General features: G+C 38.2%; 1 protein-coding gene across 1 annotated transcript; it reads right to left on the bottom strand.

Annotated features, from left to right (window-relative positions):
- Positions 1 to 7,567: 7,567 nt before the first annotated feature.
- Positions 7,568 to 9,033, bottom strand: LOC111881581 (uncharacterized). Its single transcript, XM_023877984.3, has 2 exons — positions 8,636 to 9,033; positions 7,568 to 8,518 (listed from the first exon to the last, which is right to left on the bottom strand). Exons 1-2 carry the CDS (start codon positions 8,799 to 8,801, stop codon positions 8,010 to 8,012), a joined length of 675 nt encoding a protein of 224 aa, XP_023733752.1. The 5' UTR covers positions 8,802 to 9,033; the 3' UTR covers positions 7,568 to 8,009.
- Between the last annotated feature and the right edge of the window lie 2,244 nt (positions 9,034 to 11,277).

Here is an 11,277-nt window from a genome sequence, read left to right as displayed (position 1 = left end):
GCTTAACCCTCGTCAGTCCCTTCGTAAGGGGATCTGCAGGATTCTCATCCGACGATATCCTCCTTGCCACGAGGAGTCCTTCTTCAATCTTGTGTCTTATGAAGTGATATTTTCTGTCAATGTGTCCGGATCTGCCATGATCTCTTGGTTCCTTGGCTAAGGCAACCGCACTATTGTTGTCACAGAAAATCTCCATAGGTTCTTTAATAGCTGGTACAACTCCAAGGTCTCCGATGAAGTTCTTTAGCCATATCGCCTCCTTTGCTGCTTTACTCGCTGCTATATACTCTGATTCACAAGTCGAATCAGCCACCGTCTCCTGCTTGGAACTCTTCCAAGAAATTGCCCCTCCATTTAAGGTAAAGATCCAGCCCGACTGAGAGCGGAAGTTATCCCTATCAGTCTGAAAATCAGCATCACTATACCCTAATACTCTCAAGTCATCACTCCCACCAAGGGTAAGGATCCAATCCTTAGTCCTCCGCAGATACTTGAGAAAGTTCTTTACCGCGGTCCAATGAGCCTTGCCAGGGTTCCCCTGATACCTGCTGACCATGCTCAAAGCAAATGCCACATCAGGGCGGGTACAAGTCATAGCATACATGATCGAGCCAACAACGGAAGCATACGGTAATTGGCTCATCTCAGCTATCTCTGCCTCTGTACTCGGACTCTGAGTCTTACTCAGTTTGGCATTGCTTTGGATCGGTAAATCTCCTTTCTTGGAGTTCTGCATGTTGAACCTTTTCAACACCTTATCCAAGTAGGTACTCTGACTAAGTCCAATTAGTCTTTTACTCCTTTCTCTTAATATCCTTATCCCTAGGATATAGGCAGCCTCCCCTAGGTCCTTCATCGCAAAGCACTTCCCAAGCCAAGATTTAACCTCCTGCTAGGTTGGGATGTCATTTCCTATAAGTAGTATGTCATCCACATACAGTACCAAGAAGCTAACTATACTCCCACTAGCTCTGACATACACGCAAGATTCATCTTCGCTTCTCGAGAAACCAAACTCTTTGACCTTCTCATCAAAACAAAGATTCTAGCTACGAGATGCTTGTTTTAATCCATAAATGGATTTCTCAAGCTTGCATACTCTATTAGGGTACTCTGCACTGACAAAACCCTCTGGCTGATTCATGTACACATCCTCAGCCAACTTTCCATTAAGGAAAGCGGTTTTGACATCCATTTGCCATATTTCATAATCATGAAATGCTGCAATGGCTAGCATAACCCTAATAGACTTAATCTTTGCTACCGGCGAGAAGGTTTCATCATAATCAATACCCTGAGTCTGAGTAAAACCCTTCGCAACCAGTCGAGCCTTATAAGTATGCACTTTTCCTTCCATGTCGGTCTTCTTCTTGAAGATCCATTTGCACCCGACTGTTTTACGGCCTGGTACATGGTCAACCAAGTTCCAAACTTGATTGTCATACATGGACTGTATCTCGCTGTCCATAGCCTCCTTCCATTTAGCAGACTCCGGGCCTGCCATGGCTTCCTTAACACTGCTAGGTTCATCCAAATTTACCAGTGTACTATCACTTATAAACGTATCACCTTCCGTAGTAATATGAAAGCCATAATAAAACGAAGGTGTGTTCCTAACCCGTGTGGAACGCCTCGGAGGTATAGATATGTCAGCTTGCTCAACAGGAGTTTCCTCCTCAGGTTGATTGCTAGTGTCTGAGGTTCCTTCACCTATTGCTTCTTGAATTTCTTCAAGATCAATTTGCCTCCCACTGTCTCCATGGCTTATAAATTCTCTCTCACGAAAGACCCCTCTTCTTGCTACAAAAACCACATTCTCACTGGGTCTGTAGAAGAGGTAACCGAAGGATTTCTATGGGTAGCCGATGAAAATACACCTTTCACTTCGGGGTTCGAGCTTATCATGAGTTTCACGCCTCACGAAAGCCTCGCAACCCCAAATCTTGATGTGGTTCAAATTGGGAACCTTCCCAGTCCACATCTCATGAGGTGTTTTGGTAACCTTCTTTGTAGGGACTAGATTAAGGATATGGGCGGCAGTCTCTAAGGCATACCCCCAAAAAGAGATTGGTAGCGAAACTTGACTCATCATAGAGCGAACCATGTCCAACAAGGTTCGATTACGCCTCTCAGCTACACCATTCAACTGTGGTGTCCTGGGAGGAGTCAATTGTGAGACAATCCCACACTCCTTAAGATAGTCAAGGAACTCGGTACTAAGATACTCACCACCTCGATCGGATCGAAGCATCTTAATGTTCCTGCCCAATTGATTTTCTACTTCCTGTTTGAATTCCTTAAACCTTTCAAAGGTTTCTGACTTATGTTTGATTAAGTAGACATACCCATATCTACTAAAATCATCAATAAAAGTCACATAATACCAATTAGCATCCCTTGTGGCGGTTTTGAATGGCCCACATACATCAATATGTATTAGGTCCAGCAAACCCTCACCCCTTTCACAAGTTCCGGTGAAGGGTGATTTTGTCATCTTTCCAAGTAGACAAGATTCACAACTATCATCCGATTTAAGGTCGAATGATTCCAAAACTCCACTCTTTTGGAGTTGGCCTATGCGTTTCTTGTTTACATGTCCAAGACGACAATGCCACAATGATGCTTTATCTAGGCTAGTAGAAGAATCAATATACAACACATTATTTCCTAAGTTGTCTACAATCGACACAGTTTCATACACACCATCACAAGGTAACGCTTTAAAATAAAACACATTTTTAAAGAAAGCATTAATACCACCACATTCATTATCAAACGAAAAGGTAAAACCTTGTTTGTACAAAGCATGAAAAGAAATAATATTTCTCGCCATTTCAGACGAGTACACACATTTATTTAAATCTAATTTTAACTCATTATTAAGCAACAAAGTATAAACTCCAATATTGGAAACAGGTGAAGCCTTCCTATTCCCCATGATCAAGTTTATCTTCCCGTGCTCCACATCCTCACTTCTTCTTAGGCCCTGCATATCAGAACATATGTGAATACCACATCCTGTATCAAGCACCCAAGAGTTAGAATATGATGAGTAATTAGACAATATAGTGTAAATACCTGCATGGGTGGGTTTCACTTTCCCATCCTTTAGATCCTGCAAGTACTTAGGGCAGTTTCGCTTCCAGTGTGCCTTTTCATGGCAATAAAAGCATTCAGCATCCTTGGGAATGGCAGAAGGAGTGACAGAACCGCTCTTGGTCTTCGATGAGGAGCCTTCAAGAGACTTTCCCTTGGTACCCTTCGAAGGGTGCTTCCTCTTTTTCCCTTTGCCTTGCCCGATAGCTACAACAGGGGTAGATGTTGGAGTAGGAGTAGGAGAGGTAACAACCGCCTTGCCCTTAAGACCAGTTTCAGCGGTCTTCAAGAGTCATTGAAGCTTGCTGAGGGTAACTTCCTCCTTGTTCATATGATATGTCATACGAAAATGGTCATAACAAGAAGGTAAGGAGTGCAAAATGATGTCAATTGCCAACTCCTCAGGGATGTTCACATTCAGCTTCAGCAAACGGTCCACATACCTTTGCATCTTTTGCATGTGAGCCGTGACGGAATCACCGTCCTTCATGCGGGTAGTTATTATGGAGGAGATTATTTCATACCGCTCCTGACGAGCACTCTGATGGTACCTTTCCATCAAGTCTTGGTGCATCTCAAAAGGGTAGAAATATTCATATGACTTTTGGAGCTCGGCTGTCATCGTGGCCATCATGATACATGCCACCTTAGTAGCATCTCTCTCATGTGTCCTGAATTCAGCGATCTCCTCAGGAGTAGCAGTAGACTCATCAAGTTCTTTTAACTCCTTATCGAGGACATATTCCTTGTCCTCATAACGAGTAACCATCCTGATGTTCCTAATCCAATCCATGAAGTTGGAACCATCAAAGATGACCCTCCCACAAAGATTCATGAGAGAGAAAGAACCAGTTGGGTTAGAGCCTGAAGCATTAGTGTTGGAAGACATCTGAAGGAAGAAAGCAAGTGTAGATTAGATATATAGAATCCTTAATAAGACACCCAAATGTAATATTAAGGCTAGGACCCAATCACAATATATTATACTTAGAAGAGGGATGCCGTAATCTAAGTAATAATATATTTGAAAGGTAGGTGAATGGCGATTCACCAATTTCCACCATGAAAAACAAAATGTATTATTAGGTTTTAATTGGATTTGAAATTCCTAGATTCTTTTGTGATTCATTGAACTTTTCAATGGCATGTTTCAATCTCGATTGTGCCCTTCAAGTTTTGTGACTGGGATGTCGAGGATCACAAAACAAGGTGTGAATAACCATGCTAATTCACTTGGTACCCTTAATATTATCACCTAATCAATGTGCCGGTTAACCACACACACTCCATTGATCTATGACAAACATTAAGTCACCCTTCGTGATCCTTACTAGTCCAAGTTAGTGTGCCGGTTAACCACACACGCTCCACCAACGACTTGGTAAGGTACAAAGTGTGAATTCCATGGACTAGCACCATGTTCACATTTTTCCTAAAATAACTAAGATTGGGAATTAAAAAGGTTTAGTTACTTTATAATAATCATTATACTTTTAATGAGGATTTAAAGTCATTGTCCTACCCGTTCGGCTAACGACCCTCCACCAGTCAAGCAAGCGGTGGGTGAGAGTGGACACCCATTAAGTCTCCATTTTATAGGCAACAACCTTATACCCACCTTATAGACCGGCTTCGTGAATGAGGCCTACTAACGGTAGAACAACTTATTCTTATACATATATATAATAATTAACCATTAATGTTATAAATAGTATAAGGGTTGAATTTTAACTATTAAAACTCTAAGGGTTGGAATTAAAGTTTATTAAAGTGTGTGAAACTTTACAAATTCCAAAACTTGAGGACAAGTTTTGTAACTATCCAAAACTTTTCATTTCATAACTTATGAATTAAAGGTTCATAAAAATGAAGACTCTTCACTTTCATGTAACTTATGTGTTTAAATGTGTGTGTTAAAGAAAGCGACCTTTGGATATCCATAACTTGAGGACAAATTATGGACTCCATTAAAACACATAAATGATCAAGAATTAATTCTAAACAATTCAGCAAATAATTCCTATCATCTTCTAAATTCATAAGAACATGAACATGATCATCAAAATTTCAAGAATTATATGAACACATAAAAATCATGGAATTTTGATATATGCTATTGTAAATGGATTAGAACAACCATTACACCAACTAAAACAAGTTTTAAAACACCAAAACAGTTTAGGGTAATGTTTCTAGTCCATTTCCAGCAGCAAAAGTCGAAAATCCGCACTCTGTCGCTCCTACTCGTCGAGTGCATGAACCTACTCGGCAAGTAGGTTGAAGATACACATGGACTCGGCGAGTCCCCCCATGGAATCGGCGAGTTCATCAGTCAGACAGCAAGTTTTTCAACTTTTTCAACTATTTTGCATCAAGTATCAAACAAGCAAGCCTAGGCTCTGATACCACTGTTGGGTTTTGAGCAATCTAACACTTCCTAAGTGTGCATGCAACCCTAATAAACCTTGGATCTATGTTTGTCTAAATACATGCAAAATAATAATTTTCCAAGGTTTATAACCTATCTAACATGGCATGGGGAACATTTCAACATAAATAGTTAGAAGAGATTACATACCTTTTTGATGAGTTTGATTCTTGAGGAGTTTGAGGGCCAAGCACCAATAGTGTGAATGCCTCAAATGGAATCACAAAACACCACAAACTCTTGGAAAACTTTGAGAGAGTATACACACTTGTATATTTCGGCCACACACAAGTACACACACACTAGTTCACTAGTTTTCATTTCATGCTCCATAAGCATGCTTATATAGTGTACATGGTTAGGGTGAAACCCTAATAACCCATGACCTTTCCTTTTCCACGGATCCATGGGTTAAAAGCTCCATGGATCATCCATGGACTTCCATCAAAGCCTAGCCCATTAACAAATGAGTGTTAGCCCACACCATATAAAATCAATAGCCCATAATCTAATTAGTCTTCCTTTTAATCTCTAAATTAATTCATAATTAATTTAAGACTAATACTAATTAAATAACATAACTTCATATTAATATATTATAACTTATAATATATTAATAAACATATGTGTATAACTCTAATAAAATTATCCATAAATAGTTTGGATGAGATGCAACCCAAATGGACCATGCCGGTCGGGTCAAGTATATACCAAATAAGTTATGGACTTAGACACCTTATCCAACAATTTATTCCTCTTACAAAATCAAACTCGAATTTCATACTTGGATGAAACGTATTTCTCGGTGAGTATTGATAGCGGTGGTTGATGGTGGTTCAAGGGGTATAAGGAGATTGTTTGGGGGTGGAAATAACACGAAAGCAGCAGAGGTGGTTGCTATGGAGGTGTTCTCGGTGGTTTGTTGTAGGTATGAGAATTGAAGATGAAGGCAGCAACAAATGAGAGTTGAAGACGAATATAGAGGTGGTTGTTATGGTTTGTTGCGGAGGTGGTTGCTATGGAGGTGTTCTCGATCGTGTGTTACCTACATACACACAGTGGGGAAAAAGAGATGCAAACAAGCTGTGAAAATTTGGGAGTTATTGGGATTAACTGAAGCTATGAAAATTAATTGAAACGCAAAATCAATGAAGTTGTGAAAATTAATTGAAAAGACGACAAACAATCGAAGACATCAGGTTGTAGATCGAGAGAGAAAGTTGGGGAAGAACAAGATGCAAAGTGGGGAAGAAAGAGATGCAAAGAAGAGATATGAAATAATTTAAAGTTCATCCAACATCGTTGGTGGGAACATTCATTAAAGGAAAACTTACTCTATAAAAGGAGCTTGTATCTCTTGTAAAACCAAGCCCAACAATGTTTTTGGCAAGTCAACTCCTTTGAGCTGGCGGGACCCTTGGAGTTAGCTAGACCGATTTGGTCCGAGCTGGTCCGATTTAGTCTGATGACCGAGTTGGATCGGTTTTGACTGATATTGACCATGGCCGACTAGACAACCCTCTAACCCCTTATTCGTAGGCGGTTGGTGTCCGCCTAGCGCCTAGGCGCCGATTAATCGACCGCATAGAACGATTTTTGCAACACTGCTTAAGAGTATAAGGATTTATCTACGTTATTGCATGTAAAACTCATCAAAGCTAAGGATTCATGTGGATAACTTATTCTTTGCAGGGAAGGGAACTAGTTAGAGTCTATGTGACTTTCATTGAGATCCTTATGCTTCACGCCGCTATCATCATTTATTAATGTTGTTGTAAATGTCAAAAATGGTTTTTATAATGTTTTTTGTAAGTTTGTGAATTCACATGTTTATGTTGTGTGGCTATTGATGGACGAGATCTGCTGTTGCGATCCAATATGTAGCAGAAAGGGTTTATGCGACTTAAAAAGTAAGGATATTCTTATCAATTTAGTTATTTTTTCAATTTTAATGATTTTAAATTGTAAAAAAGAATTATTAAATGTTAAAAATTATCAAAAAAATTAATTTTAGATATATATGCTAATAAAAAACATTAAAAAGAACAAAAATGCAATATTTAAAATGTAGGCAGGACAAATAAAGTATTTAATAAAAAATATACTAAATTCGCCTAATATAACCAATAAGATTTTAAAGGTAAATTACCGATCTAACAACACATCCAACCACACTACATAACGTGGCACACAAATAAGCAGATTACGGTCACCATCACTAAAACGACAAAACAGACTCTATTCATCGATCATCGAATCAGGTTGCCGAGATGATTAATACCGGCGGTAATCGGAATTTCAACGGCGGACGTCAACAAACGAGCAAGATTTACCAAAACTATAACCTCTTCCATTTCTATAAAATGGTTTCAGACTTTTAGTCAAATAGTACATCACATATGTCTACCCTTCATTTACCTTTTTTTATTGAATCGGTTGGATACTTGGATTGTTCTTCTTGGGCACGATTTAGATTGATGCATCTTCAAGAACAAAAGTTTTCCGATCGAAAGTCGGTCGCATATCTAAGACTCTTATTGCAATGGTTGTCATTGTGAAGGAGCTGGTAACTCTGGCTTGAATTCTGACATGCATAGCGCAGGAGGTTTCCGCTGGATCTTTCGTAGCGGAATGGAAGTTTTCCCTGTGGTTTCAACATCTGCTCGCCGTAATGATTCGTCGCTGCCATAGGAAATCTCGTGAGTGAATTGGAATCGGACGACGGAGAAGAACTCTCGAGACCGGTTGTGGTGGACGGAGAAGAGGCGGTTGAACTAGTCGGGGAGGATTTCTTCTGTAGTGAGAGAAACGCTCTGATTTTGAGATTCGATGATGATTGTAGTTTACCTACTCGATCATATTCCTCAATGAGATTAACGAGATCCTCGTCGGATGTAATTGACACAAGCGCGTCTAAATCCTCCGTCGGCAGTTGACACCTCAGAGCCACCGGCATCGACGTCCCGCTAAGTTCACCGAGTTTCACCACCAATTCTGTAAGTAAAAAAAGAAAATCTCATTAATTTCATATCCTTGTTACACACACTACGACATCTACGGAAATCGTTCCAATTCAATCAGCAAAAGCACTAGAAGGGTGGGTAAACTAACCGGAGAAAGAGAGGTAGCGGTCAACGGCGAGGACACGAGTCTCTCCGCCGTGGTAACGGAGTTTGCCATCGGGGTAACGAGGGAGGATCTTTCCGCCGTAGCTGCAAAGAAATTTGATGTTTGCGGTGGTAGGGTGTTCAAGATTACTGAGAGAAGGTCCTGCCATTTGAGAGCGGAAAGATGAAAGAGGAAAGAGGAAAGAGCAGTGTAGAAGGCTGAAAGGGACTCTTTGTTGGCTTCTTGAATCTTCAATTGTGTATGTGGCGCCATTAGTACCTGATTTATAGGGCTTTCAGGAAGCTGCAGTCGACTATCTTTAAGGTTCCAATAGGGGTGGAATGTTGTTTATGTGGGGTATATTTTGGGTCCATTTGGAATTAACTTATAACTTAATGCTCACTCCTTCGTTTTCTTTTCACACCTTATGAAACTCCAGGAAAAGATCTTAATTTGAAGATGTCGACGTCCAAATGAGAATCAAAAATCAAACATAAAATATCCAAAACTATTAAAAACATCAAGGAACATGGTATACAATATGCATATGGTAAAAAGGTGTTAAATCCTACACCATTATACTCTTTAAAGCAAGGTACTTTTTATAGTATATCATATGTTACACCATCATCAACCCATAATATTCTTATTATTTTTTTTAATAAGAAATCAATATAAAATTGGTGGAACGAGTGATTCATATAAAACTTATCACGTCATTTTCTACGCCTAAAAATATATCATTAGTATATTTATTTTATCTTTTTGTAACGTATATAAAATCTCAACAACACAATTTGTATTTACGTAATATGTTATCATGTTTTATATCATTAAAAGGTAGCAAGTTTTAAATAAACTAGATATTTATTAATATCGATAAAAAATATATATATAACATAATATTATAAAAAAAATGAGAAAATTCACTGATGGTTAGACCTGACAAAACATGACTCGCACGACAACCCGACTTGAAATTGACGGGTTTAGGTAAGAGATTTCAACACGTTTAAGTAAACGGGTTGAAACGTCAGCACGAAAATTAAACTAATTACACTGGTTGGGTTAGAACCAAGACTTTCAATTCAAAGATGACGTGACCCGTTTAGTTATATATCATAATTTTATAAATTTTATATTTGTATAAATATATTATATATTATAGACTTGTAGTAGGCCAAACTCAATAATTAAAATTAAATACAAACTTTTAAAGCGATTTAATTTAATCATCCTCACCACTTATCCGTTTTGTTCCTAAACTCTAACTATTTCCATTTTGCCTTTTAAATTTACTATAAATTTTGTCATTCCACCTTCCAGCTCTAGTGTTTCACTTTTTCAATTTCACATTCTCATCTCCTACTTTCCAACATTTAAAATCTTTAAACCCAACATCACACAACATATTTACAAATTCTAAATCTTAACCCAAAACCCGACTCAAAATTGGACGAAAATAATTGGGTTGCCACGACACGACACGATAATTAAACGGGTCTGATTAAGGCTAATATCTCTCAAACCGTTTAATGTATTGACACGACACAAACCGACACGACATGGTACGTTTGTTAGGTCTACTGTTGGTGATGCAGTTAGTAATGAACAATCATCTTTCACCAAATCTCATCAATTTCATTTTTATGGTTGTCCCTTGATGATGAACGAGGTGATCAGGTGGTATAAGAAAAACAAGAAAAAAAAGGCAAATGCAACAAAAGTCATTTTATATACAACTTTGTTATGTTTTAGCCCAAACTTTTTTTTGTTCCTCATATGCTATTATATTTCAAAAACTTTTCATTTTTGGATCTTTGGTTAGTTACCAACAAGTTATGATGATGTGTAAGTTTGGCTGATATGATTTTTTTTTCTTTGTTTGTATTTATCCCCAATATTTATGCATGAGTTTGCGTTTAGCCCCAACATTTTGTTTGTTCCACATTTGCCATTATTTTTTGGAAATTTTTTCATTTTAACATTTGGCTAGTCACCAATAAATATTTTAAAACGTAATAACTTAAAATGAAAAGGAACAAACACTAACGGAACAGGTTGACATGATATTTGTTGGGACACCACAAGTTGACGATATGAGTTTATAGTGTCACAAGTTGACACGATACGAGTTAATAGTGTCACAGGTTGGCACGATACATTATATGTTGGTATAATGATTAGTTGTTTTCACAGGTTAACAATATAACAACAAAGTCCTTAGAGTGAAAATAAGATGACATTCTTGTAGCGATTATTGAATAGTGACTAAAATGTTATAGAGAAAGTTGATGTTATGTTGGAATGTGATATATAATGGTATGACCTACTTAGTGTCTAGTCGATACCTAATTGTGCGAATTGTTGAGTGTCTAGTCGATACCTAATTATGCGATTTGTTGAGTGTCTAGTTGATATGTAATGTTACGACCAACTGGGTGTCTAGTCGATACCTAATTGTGCGACTTGTTAAGTGTCTAGTTTGTATCTGGTTGTGTGAGTTGTTGAGTGTCTAGTCGATACTTTTAGTGTGAAGTTATTCATAAACAAGTGTTTGTTCGACCTGTTGAGCGTTTAGTTGATACCAATGTTAAGAACTTACTAAGTATTTGATCCACATTTATTGGTGTTGAGAACCATAG

This window comes from Lactuca sativa, chromosome 3, assembly GCF_002870075.4.
Source record: "Lactuca sativa cultivar Salinas chromosome 3, Lsat_Salinas_v11, whole genome shotgun sequence".
Taxonomy (NCBI): Eukaryota; Viridiplantae; Streptophyta; class Magnoliopsida; order Asterales; family Asteraceae; genus Lactuca; species Lactuca sativa.
Note: the sequence above shows the minus strand (reverse complement) of the source record. Positions and strands in the feature narration are given on the sequence as shown.

Bases quoted from the DNA above. Each gene is read 5' to 3' on its own strand.
- LOC111881581 (XM_023877984.3), bottom strand. From the start codon at position 8,801: ATGGCAGGACCTTCTCTCAGTAATCTTGAACACCCTACCACCGCAAAC. The intron at 8,519-8,635 runs GTTAGTTTACCC...TTTTACTTACAG, and splicing joins CCGCTACCTCTCTTTCTCCG to AATTGGTGGTGAAACTCGGT.